A 22,137-nucleotide genomic window follows, 5' to 3' on the forward strand; every position below is an offset into this window, starting at 1 on the left:
GGATTGTGGAGAACTCTTCAGTGCAGTGACACACAGTCCCTTTGGGGCAGAGCTCATGGGCACAGAGCTCCCTGTCAGAGCTCCTGAGAGCAAACATTGTCACTGTGGGAAGGAGCCAGAGTGGAATCCAGCAGTCTCCAAACTTCTCCTTGCCTGCAGCGTGTTGTCATTCCTGATTGTGTAATGCAGAGGGAGTATGAGATGTCTCACCTCTCTGAACATTAAAGCCTCTGCAGGTTCTTGCAAACCCTTGCCAGTCGTGACCCAGCCTTTTGGAGTTCTCTGCCTTGCCTGGGCCTGCTTTGAGCTAATGGATTTCACTTCTTGCTTTTCCCATTTGCCATCTGTCTTGTTCCCACTGGAGAACTGGGACACTGGGATGCAGGATGGCCCTGGTGTGCTGAGGCTGGCACTTGTTCACCACTGTGTGTGAAATGAAACCCAAACTGCCCTGTGAGTGGGAAAGTGCCCCCAAAGCCTGCAGGAGATTTCCCAACTCCCCCAGCTCCCACAGGTGAGCACCCGCCTGTCCCTCTCCACATTCCTCCCTCTGCTCCTTCCAGCCCCTCCTAGAGCACAAGCACCAAGCAGGGCACAGGTGAGAACAGCACAAAACCAGCCAAAACACAACTTTCTGCTCCCTGCACGTGTTTTCCTCGAGGAAAGGGATGAGGAAGAGCAGCCCACCATGACCTGAGCCTGGCATGTTTAATGCAGGCGCAGAAAGTGCTCAAATAGTGGCAATTTCAGACGTCAGAAGGAAGAAAAGTACTGAAAAAGGAGTATAAACAGATGAAAATGATGCCTTGTAAGTGCAGAATTGAGGGCACCTACTTTGGGTGTAGTGAGTCATACAAAGGATCGTAGGAGAGCAGCAATCAGCCCCAAAATATTTAATTTCTGAAGTGAAAGTAACTTTTGAAACCAGAATTTTTATTTCCTCCTGGGCAATTATCAAACACTTCAATTTCACTGCAATACTTTTTTCAACATTTCTGAAAGATGATAGAAAGGCTCCAGTATCAAATTAACCATGATTTTTCAGAGAGAATGAAGTTACAAACATTTGTTAGATTAAAAATAACAACAAAGCCCACCTGATTTTGTTATGAGAACTATTTGGAAGAGCAATCAGGTTTAAGGCAAATGTCAACTTAAACAGAAAAGAAACCCCTGAGGATGAAAATGACTCAGAATGATGCAGAGAGTGCAAGTTTGGGAATGATCTTGTGCATGAAGGGAAAGTACATGACCTTCTCCTGGCTGACTGTCACGTAGGAATTAATAGGGACTATTGGCAAATTCATAATAGTAGGAAAAAAGCCAACAGCACATAGGTGAGAGACATCAGGAGATCTCATTGCTGCCTGTATTAACTGGGCATGAAAGAGTACAAATGGTTATGATGAATAAAGTGATTTTTAAAAAATATTAGAGTGCCTTTTTCTTTCAGCTTCACCATCTTTAGCAGATAGGGCCGGACTGCTTGTGGGATTAGGGAAAGAGAGAGGAGGAGATTGTTGAATAAGAAAGTGTTAAAAGAAATGCACCTGATGTTGAGCGGAGTTTTCTCCTAATAAACTTCAAGGCTGATGAGAAAAATGTGTTAGAATTGTGGCTGGGTGGGCAGGAGTCAAATTCTGCCCTTATTTACACTTGGGCAGCCCCAGATTGGCTCTGAGCTGGCTTCACCCTTGTGCACCACTCAATTCAAGAAGAGCCTGGTAGGTTTGGGGTTGATTTCACTCAAATCATCCTTTCATTCAGGCAGGGCAGGGTGTGGTGCTTGGAGCTGTGAGCTGCTGTAGAGTTCCATCATTTCCACCACCTGCAAATCACCACCTGCAGCACCAGGGTGTTGTGTGTGCAGAGGTTCCCAAATCCTCTGAGCACCCAAATGCCAGAGGAGCAGCCGGGGGTGACAGTGGACTCCTGTGGCATGGAGCCCTGAACTTGTTGTTGCCCTGAGCTTCTGAATTTGTCCCCTCTTGCTCTGAGGTATGTGGTGTGTGCTGAAGGGGTCTCGGCTGGGTGGGAGCTGCCTGCACAGCTGGCAGGGGAGGGGAACTGCGTTTGGCAGGGTTGGTGGAACTGCAGCTTTGGTTTTGGCTTTGGTCACGTTTGCTTGTCTGGATTGTGGTGGAGGGCAAGGGCCTCACTGCCCCGCAGCCCAAAGCACCTGGGTTTGGTCTGGAAATAATGGCACTGTGTAACTTTTCTACAAAGCTGCTTGTGAGTCAGACCAGGGCTTAGCTGGGTTTGCCTTCCCTGCTCTCACACCCTGATACTGCACTTGTGTTTTCTCAGCTCTCTTCTGGCTCCGTGTCCTTTACCTGTGGTAGGAGCTCACATCCTCCTCTCCTCTGCAGCTGCAGCATCTTGAGTTCACACTGCAAGGCTTTGGACTAGGAAAAAGCAAGGAGGTCACCTTGGGGCAAGGGTCACAGTTAAACACCAGGGGCTGGGTCAGACACAAGATACAGCCCTGGTCCCTGACTGCTGAGGACACCATAACTAAGCAGGGCAGAAAACAACAGAACCTCCCTGTTTACAACACCTTGTTTTCTCCATAAACCTGGGAGAGGGCAGGAAAAGCAACAATGTTCTGGGCTTTCCATTCTGACATAGTTTTGTTTGCTGCTCAGATGAAGCCATGGAATATCTTGGCTAGAAACAATTCTGCTGATTGCAATGACTTCGTGTGTGCTGGCATGTCCAGCAGAGCAGCTCTTGCTGTGGCTGTTCTGGGGTGCTGGTCCTGCTTAAAGCTGTGCCAGGAGGGGAGGAAGGTGGCCCTCGAGCTGGGTAAAAGCCTGGAAGGGACCTGAGAGCCAGGACTGTGTTTGGCCCTGGCAAACCCACTGCACTCTCTGGATCCAGAACCTGGAGCTGACAGAACCCGACCAGCAGCAGCAGCAGCTTGTCTGTTGGGCTTTGTACCCTGGAGAAATCCATGGAGCAGAACTGCTGCAATACCCAAAGGTTTTCCTGCTGGGACTGGTGCTTCTCAATTGTTCCATTCTTTTGCTTCATATAATTTCAACTCAGCACAGCCTGTCCTACCCCAGGGGCCTTGCCAGGATTGTGCCCGCCAGGCACCATCCTCTGGAAACATTTCCAGCCTGCTCAGGGGCTGCTGTAGGTGCAGGGCCAGTGCTGCTGCCTTCTGCTGTGGGACACCAGCTCCCATCTCAGTGCCTGCACACAGGCTGGAGGTGAAGTTGGTCCTCCAGAAGGTTTTGAGGCTGCTGAGATCCCCCCACACACGATGCTGTTCATGTAGCAAGTGCGGTGCTCTCAGCTTAGAACCTGTGGTGTCTCCCCTAAACTGTTTTATCTTGAAGCTTGACTCTGCTGTGAGATCTCCCTGGCAGCAACAGCTCCAGCCCTCCTGTCCCCTCTGCTCTTTCCTTCCCACCACGCCCAGCACAGCCATCCCTCTTCCCAGGGCAGAGGATTCCTTGGGATTCTGTCCTGCTCTCTCCTACCATCCTCGTGGCACAAACTGGACCCTGGCACCGTGTTACGGTGCTGGCTCAGACCTGCTGGTACAGGGGAGTTTCCAGCTCCTTCCAGATGTGAAATGGCAAATTTAAATATTGCAATTACAAACGTGTAACGAAGCCTTGTACTTCCTTAATGTAAGAGGAGGAATCTGCTATGGCTACAAGGACAATTAAATATTAGAGAATGTCTTTGATTCACATTCCTGCTGTGTAAATGGGAGGAAGGTTGCTGTATGCTCCTTGCCTTTGCGCTCACAAAATGAAAAGCACACCCACTGCAAGTTGTCCTTTGATAGATTTTTAATATGATTTTAAAGAGTTTTGTTTGGCCTCATTCTTATTCAATGAGATTAATTTAAAGCACTTATCCCCTGGGTTTAAGTCAATCCATGTAGGATTTGGGACGGGGGTTGTTGCCCAGGGAGGGGGTTGTTTGCAGGCCTCTCTGAAAGACTCCTTTCCCACTTCATTAACCCCGAGCTGGGAGCGACCCCCCTTCCTCCTCCTCCTCCTCCTCCTCCTCCTCGCCCAGCCGAGGCCCGGGGATTTACCAAACTCCCCCATTCACATGCAAAGAGCCGGCCCCATCCACAAAGGCCGGGGGCTCTCGCCCCCAGGCGTGGCTGTGCATTTGGCCGAGCCGACAATCGCGGGGCTCGGGGGTGCCGGGGCAAAGCTCCCGGGACGGAGCCGGCCCGGGGGCACCGGGCTGGGACCCGGCCCGGGGAGCCGGGGAGGGGGCTCTGGAGAGTCCGTGGGTGCCGGGGGGGCTCCGCAGACAGCCGGGCCCGCCGGGGGGAGCGGCCGGGGCCGGGGGGACCCGCAGCCCATCTGTCGGCTCCCCGAGCCGGGAGCCGCTGCCCGGCTGTCCCGGGCACCAGCTGCCGGGCCCGCTGGCCGCGGCCAGATGAGCGACACTTTTAAAGGGTGGAAACAATCCATTTTCCAAAGCGATCATTTAAAGCACTTAGGCAATTATACACTTAAGATTAGCGTTATTAATTCACCGCAGTCGCGGCTATCACCGCGCTGGGCTGCCCCTGTCCCCCCGCCGCTCCCGCCGACGGCCCCGCGGCCGGTCCCGCATGCCGGCAGTGGAGCCGGGCCCCGGGGGGACACCGAGCCCCGGGGGGACACCGAGCCCCGGGGAGCGGGGGGCTCCGTGCGATGGGAGGTGGGAAAACTCCTCTTTGCTTTTCCCTTTCCCTCGGCGGCGGCCGTTCCGCAAGAGCAAACAAGCGGGAGGGGAAGAAGGGGCCGGCGGAGGCGAGACCGGTTTGTTTGTAAAGAAGTTTTATTTCCACATTTAAAAAAGGGGGGAGCGGGAGCGGCCGCGGCGCCCCGAGCCCCCCCCCCCCCCCCCCGCGCCCCCCGCCCGGCCGGGCCGGCCCCGGGATACAGACTGACAAGAATCACTTACACAAATACGCCCTCAGGGTTCACAAATAAATAATTCATATACATTTTGCACCGTATTTACATTCCACCGCGCTTTTTTTTTCTTTTTTTTTCTTTTTTTTTTTTTTTACTTTTTTTAATTTTTTTAAGTTTAAGTTACGGACGTCCCAAAGTCTCGCTGGGGCCATCGGCCCGGGCCACCCCGCGGTCCTTCCCGGCGGCGGGACCGCTGCCCCAGGCTCGGGGAGCCGGAGAAAGCGGGGAGGGGTCTCTCCGGAGCCGCCCGTGGCAGGTGGGGCTCGGCTCCCCTGACTGTTCCTGGGGAGGGGGCGGAGAGGCGAAGCCCCCCCGGGGTATCCGGCCCCCGCCCGTGCTGCCGGCGCCGTTCCATGCCGAGGTGGGGGACACGCAGCGGCCCCGCTGCCCGTCGGGGGCACAACGGGGTAAAGAAGGTGGTGAGTGCCCCGCGGGGTGAGGGGCAGCTCTGCCGGCTCCGTCCTGCCAAGCCTGTCCTTGATTCTTGCATTCTTTATATATTATTTTAAAAAAGGAGGGGGGGAGTCTCATTTATAATTTTTTATATATATATATATATATGTATATATATATATTTGGGGATGAGCGGGAGTCTGTCTCTTGCTCGCGGCCCCAGAGGTGTGGGGTGGCCCCCTCCAGCCCCCCGGCCCGGTGGGTGCCGGCGGGGCTGCCCGGGCTGCCGGGGCTCACCGGGGCTGCGCAGCCCGGGGCAGGACGCCGGGCAGCGGGGGCAGGGGCGGCGGGGGCTCGCTGCCGCCCTGCAGTCCGTGGATGAGGATGCGGGGCACCAAGGGTCTCTGTAGGGCGGGGGGCGGCGCGCTGGGTCCGCGGTACAGGTAGAGGGCGGCGCCGGGGTCCAGGTTGGAGACCAAACTCTGCGGGTAGAAGTAGGGCGAGGGGAACATCCTCTGGAGGGCTGAATAGTTGCCGGCCTCAGCCAGCAGCTCCAGGCCCACCGCCGTCTGCCTTTTCCACTTGGTCCTGGGGGGACAAGTCGAGACAAGGGGTCAAGGACGGGAGGGATGCTCCCAAAGCCGCTCCCCGGCTCTTTTTACCCTCTGCACACCCCCTTTCCCCGGGCTCTGCTCTCATGGAGCATCCCCGCTCCCACCGCTGGCTCCCAGGGCCGGCCTCTCCTGTACGGCAGGGATGGGATGGGATGGGATGGGATGTGAAGGGATTTAACGGGATGGGATGCACACCCCATTAATGGGGGGAGAGAGCTTATCTCCCTGGCGTTCCCGCCGCGGCAGCCCGGCGTGAGCGCCCACGGAGCTTTCCCGGAGGCACCGGAGCCACAGCCCGGCTGGGACCCAATGGAGGGATGGGAATCCCGGCGATAAATTTCGCGACAGAAATTCAGTCCCTTCCTGGGGGTGTAAATCCCAGACTGTCACGCGACCCGAGGATGACACCCGAGGGGATCCGTGAGCTGAGCGCGGGTGCTGCGACCACCGCGATGCTCCGGCCCGAGGCCGCGGCGGCCCCGCTCTGCCGCCCGGGGCTCCGGGACCCTCTCCCCGGGACGGGGCTGCCGGCGCCGGGCCCGGCCGCTCGGGAGGCTGCGGGAGTCCCGCGGGGGGACAGGCGTGGGGCAGAGTCCCGGGGAATTCGTTTGCGGCATATATATAGTGTGTATATATATATATATATATATATATATATATGCGTGTGTGTGTGTGTCTAAATACACATATGCATACATATATATATATATTATGTACGTAAGTGTATATTTTTTATATGCGTATATACCGATATATAGGCATGTATATATATAAATATATATATATATATAAATGTACACACACACACACACACACACACACACGTGTGTTTGTGCCAGATCTCGTGGAGGAGCCCCGGCCCCAGGATCTCGCCGCCGGCGGGCCGGGCTGGCTGGGGAAGGGGCTGGCAGCGCAGTTTCGGCTCCGGCGTGTCCTTGCAGGAGGGGTTTGGGGAGAGAAGGGGTGATCACAGCCTCCCCCGCCGCCCTAAAGTTCCCCAAACCCCCGACGTGGGGGGATCTTTGCAGGTGGAGAAGTGGGACTGGAAACGATGGGGAGGGAGGGTAAAACCCTGGAACGAGCGAGAGGACAGGGCGGGGGCTGCAGCCGGGGATCCCTCGTTTGATGGCGGTGGCAATGGTCGGGGCTGGCGATGTCCGGACAAACCCACCGAAGCCACCACGTCGCCAGCCCTTTTACAGATTTGTCGCTGAAGCGCTAAACCTATTTCCACCAGTAAATTATTCATCATAATAATAATTGTGTAATTACTGTAAAGGGTGTTAATTATTGATGCCCAAAGCAGTAATTGGTATCTATTATTAATGGGCCGATGTGTTATGCTGTTGTGTTTAGCTGGAAGCCCGGTCCTGCCTCCCCGCCTTACCGGGGCTGGGGGCACGGATTGTCCCCTCCCGCCCCACACCCGCCCTGCCTCGGCATCGCTTTTCTCCCCTTGGCTTTGGTGTAAAAGGCCCGGGGAGAGGCGGGGACGGGACCGACATCGCCCCTGTCCCGGTGCCGGGAGGGACGGGGTGGCTGTGGGGTGCAAAAGCCCTGCCTGGTTTTGGGGGTGCGCGGCCGGGGAGGGGAGCAGGGCGGGATCCCGGCGCTGTGGGCAGGAGGGATCGGTGCATTTTTACCTTCTGTTCTGGTACCACGTTTTCACCTGCGTGTCGGTGAGGTTGAGGGAGGCGGCCAGTTCCATCCTGTCCTGCACGCTCAGGTATTTTTGCCTCTCGAAGCTGCGCTCCAGCTGGGCCAGCTGATGGTCGGTGAAGGCGGTGCGGGCTTTGCGCGGCTTTTTCAGCCGCACCGGGGGACTGTCCCGGGAACTGGAGATCTCTCGGTCCCCTTCTTCTTTCACTGAGCCGAGAGGGAGGAGGAAGAGAGGCCAGGTCAGAGCAGGAAGGGAATTTCCCTCAGAAGAGAGGGTGACCCAGCGCAGGGCTCGGCTCCGAGTGGGGCTCATGGAACATTTGCTCTGCACCCCCGTAAATTTTAACCCCGGCTGCCAGAGGGAACTCAGGGGCTCCCCGAGCCGGGCCCGGCTTTTCCCCGTTCCGAGGGCCTGGGACCGGAGCAGGAACGTTGGACTGTGCCGAGAGAACCCCCGGCCCGGCCCCGCCGCCCTCTTGCCCAGATCCCCCTGATCCCCCTCACCCCTCATTTCTCTCAGGGCAGGACCTTCCTCTGGGCGTATTCCCCCAAACTCAAAAGCTTTCTCAGTGCTTGGATATTTTTTATTTCCTTGTTTTTCTATCTACCTTTCTCCCTCTTTTTTTTTTTTTTTTCCCTCTTTTTTTTTTTTTTTAAACCGAAACAAACCAACCAAAAACGAAAATTGGGAGCCCACATTTTTTGGAGGGGAATGTTGCCGTGCTGGTCCTGCCTCTCCCCTCCGCGGAGAAGCCTCCGTCCTCCCGGGGATGCTGCCGGGGCACGCAACAAACCTCCCTTCTCCAGGGTACACAACGAAATGGGGAAAGCACTTCGCAAACCCCTGCCCGGGCTGTTATTTATCTTTTAAAAAGACCGAATGAGAGGGGTTGGTGGCGGTTCGTTAGCGTGGTCGGTACATACGCGCCGGCGGAGCGATGCGGGAATTTACGCCTCAAAATGTTGGAGGGTGATGGAAAAATTACGGAGCAGCAACAAAAATAAAAGGGGAAAAATAAATTCCTGCTTGTGTTCGCCTTCTCCACTCTCCTGGAGGAGATTATGGAGGAAACAGGTTCGATTTATACAAATTGGCGGCGTTTGGGTTTGTGATTTTTTTTTTACAGGGGTTTATGTTAAATTTGCTGGTGGCGGGGGTGAGTAGGGACAAGGCTGGAGCCGAACGCGAGCTCATTTCTCTCTGTAGGAAGACAATAATCCGGTTAATTGAGCCACCGGGGAGTGAAACCCTTCAACCAGAAATCCTGGCTCTGGCCGAGCAGGCAGAACGAGCCGGGGATGATGCTTGGGCGGGGAGATCCGGCCTCGGTTCCCGGGGCAGCGGCAGCCCCGACCCGCCGGAACCGGGCAGGGGGGTCGGCCCCGCTCTCTCCCGGCAACGGCCCCAAAGTTTGTAAGACTTTTTCTCGGAGTAAAGCGGGTCTGGTTTCTCACATCCCGAGGAGGAAAATCTCCCCCCCACCCCCCCCCCCGGCCCCTGGGCTGATCCTCAGCTCCTAAAAAGTTCCTGCTCGCCAAAGGGCCGCAGGAACGGAGGCGATGGCTCCCCTGCTCAGTCCGGATCGGCCCCTGGCTACTCCTATTTAAAAAAAAAAAAAAAATATATATATATATATATATATATTTACGCATATAAAAAAAATGGGCTTTTTCCGGCACTTCGGCCGCTGGGGGTTAGGCCCAGCTTCGCAGCCCCTTTGCGGAGTAAATCTGGGGCGTTTTGCCCCAGGAAAAGCTATTTCCAAAGCGGATCAAAAATGATCGCTCTGGGAGCGGGGATCTTCACCTGTTCCTCCAATGATACGGGGGTTTTACTCTCATTTAAACTGTGGTTTCCTCCCCATTTGAATTGGTTTTTTGTGGTTTTTTTTTTTTTTTTCCCTACGCTTAGACGGTCTTTTTTTCCTTTCATTTAAGCAGTGGGGATTTTTTTGCGCCCCATTTAAGCGGTGTTTCCCTCGCAATTTAAAGGATTTTTTCCCCATTTAAACGGCGTTTGCAGCGTGGCCGTGGCTGTCCCGCCGCAGGGACGGGAGAGGAGCCGAGGGGCTCCGGGAAAGGCCCCCACCCAAAGCCGAACCCCCGGCCCGGGCTCGGCCGGCTCTGGGAGATGCAGAGAACCTGCTTTTCTTCTCTCTCCTCGCTTCTTTCGCGTCTCGGGGATTTGGGCAGGGGGAGAAGGGCTGCAGGAATTCGGGCCGGGTGTAGGAGGCGAGAAGAAGCCCCAAGGTGGGAATCGCGGCTGTTTTCAGCGCGGCCCTGCAAAGCGGTGGGGCCGCTGCTTCCTCCCGGGGCACTTCCAGCCCCGGCACCGAACCCGGGCTCCATCCTTCGTTTGGGGTGAAAATCGCCCCGTGATGTCCAGAGCCTGCCGCCGCCTTTGGAGGCTTAATTGGGCGAATATTTTTTTCCTTCATGAATCAGATTTCAGCCCAGCGGCTCCGGGCGAGCCCAGGGTGCATTTGTAGCCGGGACGGGGCTCAGCCTGTCCCCCTTTTTTTTTCCTGTCAATCCCCCCAAATTCAGCAGCCCCGCGAGGTGCCATCACCTCCCTTTTCTCCGCCCAGCTGGATGGATACCCTCTCTCTTCCCTCACAAACAGCCGGCGAACAGTTTTCCCGGAGAAAAGTTTTCGCGGAGGTGATGAGGGTGGGATGGGAGAAGGCACCCGGGATAAATTGCTCCGAGGGGTGAGGTCTGACCCCAGATCTCGCCGGGCTGATCCTGTGCCTCTCTCCTTGTCCCGACTGCCGCAGGGGGAGGCCGGGAAGGGGTTGCGGGGGTCCGGGAGGCCGAAGCCCCCGGCCCGGGGCGAGCAGCCCCCGCATCCTGCCCCACGCCCCGCTGGCGCGGTGGATGCGGCCCGGGGCTCCCTGTCTGCACTGCTCGGTTTTGAACGATTTCCAAAACAATAATCCAAATAACAAAAATCGAATCAAACCCGCCGACTGGCTTGCTCGTTTCTCACCGGAGCCGGGGAAATGCCTTTCAAATGCGTGATTATTTTATTACGGTTCTGTTTTGGTTTGTTTGTTTTTCTTTTTTTTTTTTTTTTTTTTTCTTCTTTTCTTTTTTTTTTTAATTTTTTTTTCCCGCAGGCAGAAATCCTTCTCCGCTCCTCCTTTCCCGGCGGGTAGAACGGCACAGCCGGATCTTTGCGGCGGAAGGCGGCCCCGGAGCATTCCCCGGGCGCGTTTCATGAAGCGCCGACTGCCCCAACCCCTTCCACCGGGCCGAGCCCCACCGAGCCCCGAACCCCCAAGTTTCCCCAAGTCGGTGCCGACCCCTCGGTCACTTCGGGGGCGACCGATAGCGTGACCCGCCCCTGAGCGGGGCTCGGGTCCGCAGCGAGATCCCAGAGCCCCGGGAGGCTCCCGGGCCGCCGCAGGCTGCGGGTCCGGGCCGCCCCGCACAGCCCAGCCGGCTGAGCCGCTCTTACCTTTGTACTCCGAGTCCGAGGAGGAGCTGCTGGTGTTTTTTTCCATTTTCTCCCTAAAATCCTCGCCGGGCTTGGTGGGGATCCTTCCCGCCGGCTCCTGCCCGCCGTGAGGTCCATTGGTGCTGGAGTAAGGCGCGCAGGCGGCCAGGGGCTTGCAGTCGGCCAGGATGTCTCTGATGAGGAAGGAGGAGGTGACGGTCCGGGACTGCGAGGGAGCCGAGACCTGCCCCGGCTGGAGATGCGCATCCAGGCCCGGCCGCGGCGCCGCCGCCTCCAGGCACTCGCGGCCCGGTGAGCGGGGCGAGGGGCAGCCGCTGCTGCCCTCCGAGCGGGGGCTCAGCTCCAGCGGGGACCGGCCGTCCCCCACCAGCGGGTCCCCCTTGGGCACGGCGGGGCTGCCGGCTCGGTGCGAGAGGATGGAGTCGATCCCAAAGCCGGTGGAGCCCTCCATGGCCCCCGCGAGGTGCCGGCGCTCACACGGGCATTGGCGGGGAGGGCGCGGCGGAAGCGGGTTGATAATGATAATTAACAATAACAGGAGGGAAAAACAAAAAGGCGAAAGGATAAAAAAATATAAAAACAAGGTAAAAAGAAAAAAAAAAAAAAAAAAAAAAGAACAAAGTTCAGTCTGGGATCCGGGCAACAATTGCTGCAAGGCTCTCCGAGGCGCCGCGCGTTAGATCCAGGGCTGCTCCGTCTTCAGCATCGCGCCCAGCTGCACTCACAGACAGACAGGAGAGGGGGGGAGAGGGAGGCAGAGTCAAACTTTGGCCGCGAAGGGGGTGGGGTGAGGGGGGACGGACCCCAACCTCACCCGGGGTCCCGGCCACCCCACCCGTGCCCGGAGCCGCGGCGGCGCGGGGCTGGGGGGCAGCCCGGGGGCTCCCAGCCGGAGGTGGGGAGGCAGCGATCGATAGTGAAGGCTTCGCAGCGCCTTAACCACTTAATGATCCAGAAATCAATGGGGAAGGGCGAGGGGAGGGCGGAGGGGGTGGCCAGTCGCCGGGCCGCCGCGGCGCCCCCCTTCCCCACCAGCACCTCGGACAGCGCCGGGGGGGGGGAAACCGGAGTCACTCCGGAGCCCGCAGCACCTCGGACAGCGCCGGAGTCGCTCCGGAGCCGGCGGTGCCGTCAGCACCTCGGACAGCGGCGGGAGCGCCGCGCCCTCCCCGGGGGGGAACGGGGGAAATGGGGAGAAAATCCGAATTTGGGCCGCTCCGGCTGTGGCACCCCGGCACCCCCCACCCACCCCGTGTGAACGCGCCCATTGGCCGCCAGGCGTTTTGGGGGACGTCACTCCCCAACTGGCGACACCTCGGAGCTTGATTAACGGGAATTAATTGTCGCCCGGATCCCCGCGCTTTCCGGGCGGTTTCCGCCCTCTTTTGCTGTCATTATCCCGCTGATGGGGCTCTTAATGGGATGATTAGCCGCGGAGGGAGGGGGGGGGTGTGGGTTGGGTGGGTTATCGAGGGGTTACTGCTTTCTGCGCGCTTCCCCCCGCAATTAGCTGATCTGCCGGTCCCTCCCGAGCAGGGAAAGTTTTGCTGGGGCGTTAAAATTAAAAACAAAAAAAAATTAGGAAAAAAAAATAGAAAGAAAAAAAATGGGAAAGAAAAAGCACCGAAACCTCCCAAAACCCCCAGCACTGAGGCGGCTGCTCTGAGCCCGAGATGAGCCTCGGAGCTGCGAATTTCGTTGCATGCCCTGGAAATCGGCTGTGGCCGAGCAGAGAGGTCCACGGGGCCGCCGGGCAGCCGCGTCCCCCGGCCAGAGCTGCCGGAGCGGCGAGGAGCGGGCATCGCTCTGCCCGCTCTGCCAGCGCCCGGGGCGGTACCTACTGGTGCAACTGGGAAGGGACCGCACTCACAGCGGATTTTTTTTCTGCCGTCAACCGCATTTTAAATAAAACACCGATGGCCTCAGGCAGGGCTGCCCCGTCCTGCCCGGTTCTGCCGGAGAAACCAACTTTCCTCCCTCCCGCCCCGTCGGGGGTTTGCTGCTGTTGGTTTCCCAGGCTGGAGAGGGACAGGCTCACGCAGGATTCCCACCTTCCTCGCGGTCACACTGGCTGCTGTCTCCTCGAGGGTTTATTTAGGGGCTTTTCCCGTGGATAGAGCCTTCGCCGCGGAGATAGGAAAATGTCCACACCCGGGTGCGTGAAGCTGCGTCACTTTAAAGCGATGTCGCTGGTTATTTCTCAAATACTCGATTTCTTCTGTTCGCCACCTTCCCGGCCAGTCAGCTGCATCTTGTCCCTCTTCCAAAGCCGCCCTTGGCCGGCAGCTTGGAGGCGACCAAGGAGGGGAGAGCCCCCCTGGGGAAGCCCGGCTGCCAGCTGTCGGGCAGCGGCGCAGGCAGGGCCCCCAGCACCTCCTGCCCTCGGCCCTGCAGCTCGGGGCCGGCTGCGATCGGGGCAGCCAAACAAAAGAACTTTAGAGGAGGACAAGCCCAGGAACAAAATCAGCATCACCAGCCCCGGTCCCAGCCTGCCCCCACCTCGGGGATGCAACGTGCCCGTGCTGAGGGCTGCTCACCCTCCCTGCCCCTGCTGAGGGGTTCCTGCTGCTGCTCTGCCCCGGCTCCCTCCCAGCACAGAGACCCGGGACTGGGGACCAGGTCAGTTTTGCAGTGTCCAGCGTCCACAAGGCTGGGCCAAGAGTCCCTTTGGACTGGAGCAGAGCAATGGGTGTGCAGGAAATGGTCCTGGTGAGAAATGGTGCTGAGACCCCGATGGGGTTTGGCAGCTCCTCGCAGTGTTTGTGTTGGTTCTTGGGCTCTGGCAGCCTCCCTCTTCAACCAGGAGACCACATTTGGGTTGGAAATTTGCACTGGGATCAGAACCAGCGCTGAGGTTTTATTTGGGACCAAGAACGGGACTGGAAAAGGCAGCAGGGCTGGGAGTGGGATTAGAATCAGGATTTGGATCAGCCATGCAGGGACAGGTTTGGGCTGGTGAGGCTTGTTCTTGAGTAAAGCACCTGCCTTCAAATAACCACGAGGATGTCCCCGGATTAGACCAACCTCCTGATGATGTGCAAGATTTTGGGGAGTATTTGATTATGGGGTACAATCCACCTCCCAGAGCAGGTTCTGCATTGTGCCATGCCCAGCCAGGGCCCTGGGGACAGATATGTCACTCCTAGGCCACACCTGGGGCTCCCAGTAGCTGCAGATGCACTGCTACTCATGTTCTAATGACACTAAAATTATTATTACTACTATTATGATCAATGCTATTGTTTTATTAAGTTGTTTCAGAGCTAGACTCCCCAAGGCAGAAATGTGCCCCATTCTGCCCATATGTGGTGTCCCTCCTACATCACCAATCCCTGGACAGGTGGGGTTCCAATGATTTTTCTGTGGCTCCCAGCACAGACAGGAAATCCTGTGCACAGACCATGGAGCAGTGCACACTCCTTCCCTCTGTGTGCCTGCCCTTAAATCCTGATCTCCAGACTGTTCCTGTTCACAATCAATCAGCCAAGAGGAGATCCCTGTTGCCAAATGCATTCACAGTCACCTCCTCACGAGCCTCAGTCACAATCCAGGGGTGGATTTGGGAGTGTGACAGCTTTGGGAGTTGCTGCTCATCCCACCCCGCCGGGTGCTGCTGATGGACAGGGCTGGGCTCTCCTGGTTCCTGTCACCGGTGCAGGTTTGGCCCTGGGGCCAAGGGACAGCGCTGACCCAGGTGCTCCCAGGTGGCTGCAGGAGCCCTTCACAGCTGGGCCAGGGGCTGCTGCGCTCTGATGGTGACTGAGCAAGGGTTAATCCAGAAATACCTGCTGGCGGTGCACAGCCCCGTGTCCTGGAAGGGTCTGGCTGAGGGAGGACTCCCCGCAGGCTCCGCTGCACCGAACCCCTCCTGAAGGCCGGCTGGGTGCCCAGCAGGCGCAGCGAGCGGTGCTCGGCAGCGAGGGCTCCGCTGGGATGCTCCGGTAACCAAACGCATCGGCAGGAGAGAGAGGAGGGCGCGGGGTGGGGGCAAGCGGCAGCAAGGGGGGGGACAGCCAGCCGGGGACAGCCGGGGACAGCCGGGGACAGCCGGGGACAGCCAGCCGGGGACAGCCAGCCGGGGAGGAGCCGGGCCCGGCGGCGGGGACGCGGCAGCAGCGGTAGGAGCCCGTTACCGGTGGGTGTCACTGCAGGACAAGGAGCGGGGGCGGCGCGGGGGCCGGGACCCCGCACGGGCTCCGCCGGCAGCGGGGACACGCTGGCTCACGGCTCCGACGGGGCAGGGGCGGGCCGGGGGGCGGCTGGGGGCCGGGAAAGGGGCAGGGGTGCCCCGCGCTGCCCCTCCGAGCTGCGACACTGGGGACATTTGGGGCACGACCTTGCCCGGCATTTCGGGGGCAGATCTGTCGGCTCTGAGCTGCGCTGAGAGGTGTCTCCTGAACGCACTTCATTTGTCGGATGGTTTTCGGGTTTCTGATCTCTTTCCTGCGCCTGTCCCAAGCAGCAGCTCCACAGGGGTGTGGTTCACACCGCTCAGTGCCAGCCCTCCCCAGCCCGGCAGGACTCTCTGGAGGTGCTTCCTTCCCTGAGCACACCCCAGGGACCTCAGTGGCTGCTGCAGGAGGACGCGGACGCTGTGGCTGGGCTGAGAGCTGGATGTGGCTCCCAGCAGGCAGAAGGACAAACCTCATGCCTGGGTTTCTCACACTCCTGTAAACAGTGTCATTTTTAGCAAGACAAGTCATTTAAAGCCCAGCTTCCTCCCTCCCTGGGGAGGTGGGAAAGGTGTCTGGTTATAATCCACCTCTGCCAGCTTGGCAGGCCCTGCTGTTATCCCCCTCATTATTTTAGATGGGTTTTATTTAGAGGCCTGTACTAAAAAGAGGCAACCACATACCAGGGTTTTCCCGGTGTGGAGCAGGTGATTTTGTTCCTCCCTTAGCTCAGGTGTGGGCAGGGTGGAGTTTGTTACAGCTCCTTCCCTATAAAAGGGCAGGTTGAGGTACAAGCTGCCCTGAAGAGGGGGTGTGGGAAATGTTGGAGCAGCTTCTGGGGAGCCTTCATTGTCCTGAGGGGTAAGAAAAGCTGTCCTTGCAATTTACTTTGCTGTTTCATCTTGAGCAATGCAGTGTAATGTTATAAAGAATTCTTCTCTTTGAGGTTTGGGGTTAAAGATTTGGCTGGAAATCTGAGGGGCAATGACCTTTGGCTGCTGGTGGCTTTATGTAGGACTGGGATAATCCCAGTGCCAAGGTGTTGGGGGCAAAATCATGCTGGCACATCTACCTGAGCTCAGGATGCAGTTGGGGCTGCCCAGCACAGCAGATGTCACCTCCCAGAGCTCTGGGGTGAACACATCTGAGCTCTCCAAGTGCTAATGGGAGAGTGAATATGAAAACTGGGAGATAATTTTGCTTAAAAAGCTGGTAAACTGAGCTGTAATGGTAGATGTGAGAAGCAGACTGTGTAAGAGGTATCAATTATTCCTTTAGTAATAATGGAGATCAACAGTTTAAATAATGGCACTTTTAACCAAGTGTTATTTGAAGAGAAATGCTCTGTTGGGAGAAGATGGATTCCAAATGTGTTGGTTCCTGGCTGAGCCTGTGGGTCTGGGTGCTGTGATGATGTTGAGTTGGTGTTTGTAGACTTTGAGTTTGTTCAGTGAGTGCTTGAAGAGGCTCAGCCCTGAGGGACTCCAGGCACCAGCAGCTGTTGGAAGATGAGTGTGGATCTGGCTGGAGCCACCTTAAAGCAGAAGTGCCTGTAGTGAGGCCCCAGTTTGGCAGAGCACTCAAAGCAGGTGTTTGAATTCCTTCACACAGGCAAGGGCTTTGCTGAATCAGGCACTGATGGGAAGCTTTTTTTGGCAAAGAAATGAGGCCTGATGAGATATTACAGATTTGATATCTGCTAGGATATGGCTGCATCCAATCTATTTGTCCAGAACCAGCAGGGAAGGAGCCTGTCCTGCCTCCCTGTGGGGCTGTGCTGGTGTGAGCACTGCCCTGTTCCCGAGTATCATGAGGATTGTGCTGTTCAGGCTGTGTTGTGCACCTGACATGAAGCAGTGAACAGGCTGAGACAGAATTGTTCCTCTTATATTTATGATTTATTTGGCTATATCTGCATTAGCATAACTCTGTAAAACCTGAGAGAAAGTCTGTTGCATGTGGAATCCCAGGGTCCGAGGGCTGTGCCCAGCACCGTCCTTGCTGTGGGGGCCCTCTGGGAAGGGGACAGCTCACAGGCACTCCTCAGTGGGAGGCACTGAGAGCCTTTTTGCGGGATTCAGGGTCTGGAAAAGTCCTGAGATGAGGCTCAACCTATGAGGAAAGGAGCAGAGAGAGGATTGGTTACAACCAGGAGCCAGCCACAGAAAATAGGTTGAAGCACAGACAGGGAGGAGACTGCAGATTGCACACGGGCTTTTGCCTGACTGGGAGACGTGTCTCCAGCTGAAATTAAACACTTAACCTGCTTGAAATGAGGAGTATCTTTCTGATTGACTTCAGGAGATTTTTATCCTGCTCTAGCATCAAGACCCCGTAGTTTTTTTATGGTGTGTTTGTTGTCTGACATTTTCAAAGGCTGCCATGCCCTGAGGTGGGCCCTGAAATAAATACGAGTTGTTTTCTACAGCACTGGACTTGGGTGCTTCACTGAGGGGCCAGGATGGGCTCAGAGCTCGCTGGTGAGGTCAGGAGCTCTTACATGACCTGTCCTAAAAACACAGAAGCAGCAGCAGCTGCCCAGGAATCACCTTTGACTGAGGACAGGGTGAAGAAAAGCCCATGACAATAAACAAAAGGGAAGTAATCTGGGGGTAGGAAGGTCCCAGGGCCCTTTGGGGTGAGCAGTGGGGCTCACACACAGCTGTGTGCAGCAAACCTGCACGGGAGATGCAGTGGGTGTTTTCCATGGGGGGCCACGGGCTCTGCCTGCCCCAGCACAATTCCCTGTGCCTTACATCTGCCTCGTGTGGCTGTGCTGAGCTGCCTCCCACTTCCCCCATCCACCCTGCTCAGGCTGGCTGGATGTCAGGTTTTGCATATGTAAAAATACAGAGCAGTCTTTGCCCTGAAAAGCTTGCTAGTGATCTCATTAATCAAGACAAACAAAGCATATTTAGCTATTCCCCCTCTCTGGAGGAAGGCGTTCAGGTACTTAAATATGCATTTGAGTGCCTAACTTCAGACAGCTGTTTCTGGATGTTTTTGCTTTCTCACAGATAGCAGCAGTGACATAACCTCTCTTGGGGAGGGAGAGGTGGGGAAGGCAGAACCAGGGGCTGCTGCAGGAGGTGGGTAACCCCAGAGAGCTGGCACGGACAATCCCTGGTTGTTCCAACTGCAACCTGCCATTAAAGATGCAGCAGTTTTTCCACTGCAGCTGGGATTGTTAGAAAAATCCAGTGCTTGCAGGTAAGGACAGCTGAGCTGCTTCTCTTGAATGTTCCTCTGCCTTCCTGTCACGCTCCCTCATCCAGCAGTGCTGGGAACTGGGCACAGGGACAATTCTGCCTGGGATGGGGGTGATGCCATGGGAGAGGAAACAGCAGTTTATTCACTCCAATTTTGGTACAAAGCTCCTGGGTAAGAGAAGTCCCACAACTGGCAGTAATTAAAGTGAGCAGAGCCTTGAGGAAGTTGTGAGGGATGCCAGCTCCTGCCCTCAGCATGAGTGAGTGGGGAGCACCAGGTGTAGGACAGGGGCAAGTGCTGTTTTAAAAAATGAGAAACCCTCCCAGTCATTAGAGCCCAGATAAGGGTGTCCTCGGGTCAAAGGTCTCTTTATGACAGAGACTGGTGTTGAGCAGTCAATGCCAGTGATGAATCCTCATCTCTGATTCTTCTAATTCATATTTTAAATGATGAACCCAAAGGTACCTCCTCTAGAGACAGCTGATGATCTTTGCCATTACTCTGCTGCAGTTACGGGTTGTTAATTTCAGGATTCTGTTTGGAGCACTGGCTGCAGCAGGACAGGAATCTGGTTTGTAGGAAAAAAGCTGAAAGGTTTTCCTTGCAGGATGATGGAGCTGCCATGGGCTCCAGCTGCTGCTGAGGAGCAATGTTTGCTGCTGTTCATTTCATTTATTATTGACAAATGAAAACCTGCAGGACCCTTGCAGCTGGGACGCTGTGATCTCTGTGTTTGCTTCACAGAATTAGAGGGGAAAGAAAAATAATTACCACTCCCGAAACTTCAATATGTATTTGAGGGGTGTTATCTTTAGAGTTTCACTGTTATAATAATGTGTTAAATTGGAGGGTCCATTAAGGCAGGTGTATTAATTGAGGGCTGATAAATTGCATGTGAGCTGCAGAAAGGCCAAGCTGGCACAGGGAAGTCAGAGCTCCCCTGATGGCAGCAAACCCCAGAGACTGAGCAGGGTTTTGTGGGCGCTGTAGCTGCTGGGCACTGTGAGCACCCTTGGGTGCAAAATAAGCTCAGCTTAAGGGGGGAGTTTTAGTTACTAGAGCTGCATTTAGTGGTTTGTGGTGCCCAGGGAAAGGCCTGAAGCAAGTAATGAACAGCACCAGGCTCTCCTCGTGGCCTGGAAGGATCCATGGAGACGTGGCTGTCCCTGTTCCTCTCCCAGCACCTGCCTGGCTCTGCCCACCTGCTCCCAGGCAGCTCCTCAGCCTTGCACCATTTTTCACTTTAACAACAAAGCTGCAGCGGGACTCAGCCTAGTTCCTCCATCATCCATTTGATCGAATCCTTTTAGCGGGTGACAAAACACTTTCCTGTGCTCACTTTACAGGAAACCAATCTCTATTATTTTCTTTTTTTTTCTCTTTCCCAAACCCTCCTTCATTTACAGGAGTCTAACAAATCCTGGCGCTTATTTCTTTTTCTTTTTTTTTTTTTTTTTTCCATCCAAAACAACACAAAACAGTGGATTTTTTCAGGAAAGGGAGGGAGGAGGGAGTAAAACAAACAATACAGAGAGGGGTAGGGTGCACACACTGATGCTCAGCGCATCCCTGTACAGACAAAATAAAAAATATATATATATATAAAAAAAACCCACCCCGCGCGCGCGCACATCGAGATGCAAATGATTTTCCGCGAAGCCACCGCTTGTAAAGCTTGACAGAAAATAATGAGAAACACTAAATCTTTTATAAGGTCAACACTCAAGCAGCTGTCAAACAAGAAAAGAATTTAGCGAAAGATCCGCAAAAACTTCCATCGCCTCATTAAATCCAACAGGGCCGGGGCCCGGCGTGGTGAGGAGGCACCGGGGCGCCTCCGTTTTGTGTCAGTAATTTGCGGCGGAGGAAGAGCGGAGACGAAACAGCCAACGCCGAAGGGGCCTTGGGGGAGGCTGGGGAATCGTTAGTGCGCCAGGAGCGGCCTCGGCTCCTAATTGGAAGCATTGGGCATTATCAACGGAGGATTTGCCTCGGCTCCCTGACAGCTCTCTAGGCCTGGAATGATAGCCCACTTGTCAGTGTAAAAGACCATTAAAAACAAACCATTTTGATTTAATTGGAGGCGGTGTGCTGGGGGCCCAGGTGAGGCGCTTCATCAGCCGATGTTGGCTGCTGATGCCTTTTTCCCCCTGTATTGATGGCTTTTTTCTTTTTCTCCCCTCCCTTTCAAAAACTGTCTAGGAAAGAGAAAGAGGTGCTGAAAGATCCTTCACAGCCGCATCGAGAGCGGCTTTCAATAGGGTTGTCAACAAATGCCATGACAAGTTAGAGAGAGGCAGGTACTTTTAAAACAGACGTTATTCTGTCCAAGATGAGCTCTGCTCAGAGGTGAGTGTTGGATTATTAGGGTTACAAATAATGTGGCTTTTCCTGCCAGGAGCGTGCTTAACTGGCTTAACGAATGGGGTTGATTTTTTCTCTCCCCACCTTTCTAAGAACAGAGGGAAATGCAGGACAAGGGAGCCTGGGCTAAATTATCTTTATTTGCTTCAAGCCCAGGAAGGTTTCAAACAGTGCTTGGCAATTTTGGGCTGCTGTATTTAATGTCCCATGGAGATTTGGGTTAGTGGTTTTTTGTTTTTGGTTTGTTTTGGTTTTTTTTTTCCCCTTCCTGAAAATAATGCCACGGATATTTGCTGGGTTTCACTGGTCATTTGGTCTGGACAACAGCATGAGGAAAGAAGAATTAATGCACTAGAGCTGTAACCTGGGGTGTGCCCCCCACCTCCCTGGCAGATGTTTCAGGGTCAGACCAGAGCTGGCAGCTTTCACACTGACCTCATGTGCTTGACATCTGAATCCTGACCCTTTTCATGCCAGGCAAGGTTTTACTTAAAGTTATCTTGATAAATAGCATTTCTGCAGAAGTCAGAACAGCACCATGGATGAAATCCCAAACCCATTTAAAAAGCATTTCCATGGAGCTGTGCCCTGGCAGCAATGGCAGGTGCTCACCCATAACCCAACACAGCATGTGTGGTTTCACCCTGCCACAAGCTGTGAGCACCCAAAATCTCTTCCTTCATGGGTGAGACTCTCCAGAACAGCAATGGGACTTGGTTGCCATCAGTTCCTTGTGCTGCCTTTGGCTACTGGGGCTTGGCTGTAGGTGCAGCCTGCCCTGGAGGTGATCTAGGCTGTACAGCTGCACAAGAGGGTGTTGTTTTCCTGTGTTGATCAGGAGGTGTCCAGAGCAATGGAGATGGCACAGGAGTGATGGTCCCTCTGTGTCTGAGGGAAGTGCTGAGCATGGCAGGTAATGGTTTTTACTAAGAGAGAGTCAATTGAGAAAAGATATAAAAAGTTTTTTACAATGAGGGTGTTGAAATACGTGGACATGTTGCCCAGAGAGGTGGTGGATGCTCCATCTGTGGAAACATTCAAGGTCAGGTTGGATGGGGCTCTGAGAAACACAATCTGGTTTAGGATGACCCTGTTCACTGCAGGGGAACTGGACTAGACAGCCCTTAAATATTCCTTCCAAGCCAAAATATTCTGTGACAGAGGGCAGCATTGGGTGGGATGAGAGGCTGAGTGTCCAGGGCACAAGGGATAGTGGGAAAACCTGGATCATTAAAATGCTTTGCTGTGATTTGAGCAATTGTACTGCTGCAATCTTTGACTGCAGAGGCAAAAGAAAACCTCCAGAATCTGCAAGGAAATGTAGT

General features: G+C 55.3%; 2 protein-coding genes across 7 annotated transcripts in view; both read right to left on the reverse strand.

Moving 5' to 3' along the window:
• Positions 1 to 4,657: 4,657 nt before the first annotated feature.
• On the reverse strand, positions 4,658 to 12,749 carry BARHL1 (BarH like homeobox 1). 6 transcript variants are annotated; one of them, XM_053996213.1, is made up of 4 exons: positions 12,691 to 12,749; positions 11,067 to 11,781; positions 7,591 to 7,813; positions 4,658 to 5,921 (listed from the first exon to the last, which is right to left on the reverse strand). In XM_053996213.1, the coding sequence occupies exons 2-4, from the start codon at positions 11,515 to 11,517 to the stop codon at positions 5,627 to 5,629; spliced, it is 969 nt and encodes a 322-aa protein (XP_053852188.1). In that variant the 5' UTR covers positions 11,518 to 11,781; positions 12,691 to 12,749; the 3' UTR covers positions 4,658 to 5,626. The 6 variants fall into 6 exon arrangements, with proteins under 6 accessions (XP_053852188.1, XP_053852189.1, XP_053852191.1 ...); XM_053996214.1 differs by having other exon boundaries at positions 12,697 to 12,714; XM_053996216.1 differs by lacking the exon at positions 12,691 to 12,749 and adding an exon at positions 12,316 to 12,331.
• Positions 12,750 to 17,114: 4,365 nt separating this feature from the next.
• The window catches only part of CFAP77 (cilia and flagella associated protein 77), a 57,237-nt gene continuing 52,214 nt past the window's right edge, over positions 17,115 to 22,137 (reverse strand). The window contains exon 6 of the mRNA XM_053996510.1: positions 17,115 to 17,350. Coding sequence (XP_053852485.1) covers positions 17,282 to 17,350 — 69 coding nt within the window. The 3' untranslated portion in view covers positions 17,115 to 17,281. The remainder of the gene's footprint in view (positions 17,351 to 22,137) is intronic.

The sequence above is a fragment of the Vidua macroura genome, chromosome 21, assembly GCF_024509145.1.
Source record: "Vidua macroura isolate BioBank_ID:100142 chromosome 21, ASM2450914v1, whole genome shotgun sequence".
NCBI lineage: Eukaryota > Metazoa > Chordata > Aves > Passeriformes > Viduidae > Vidua > Vidua macroura.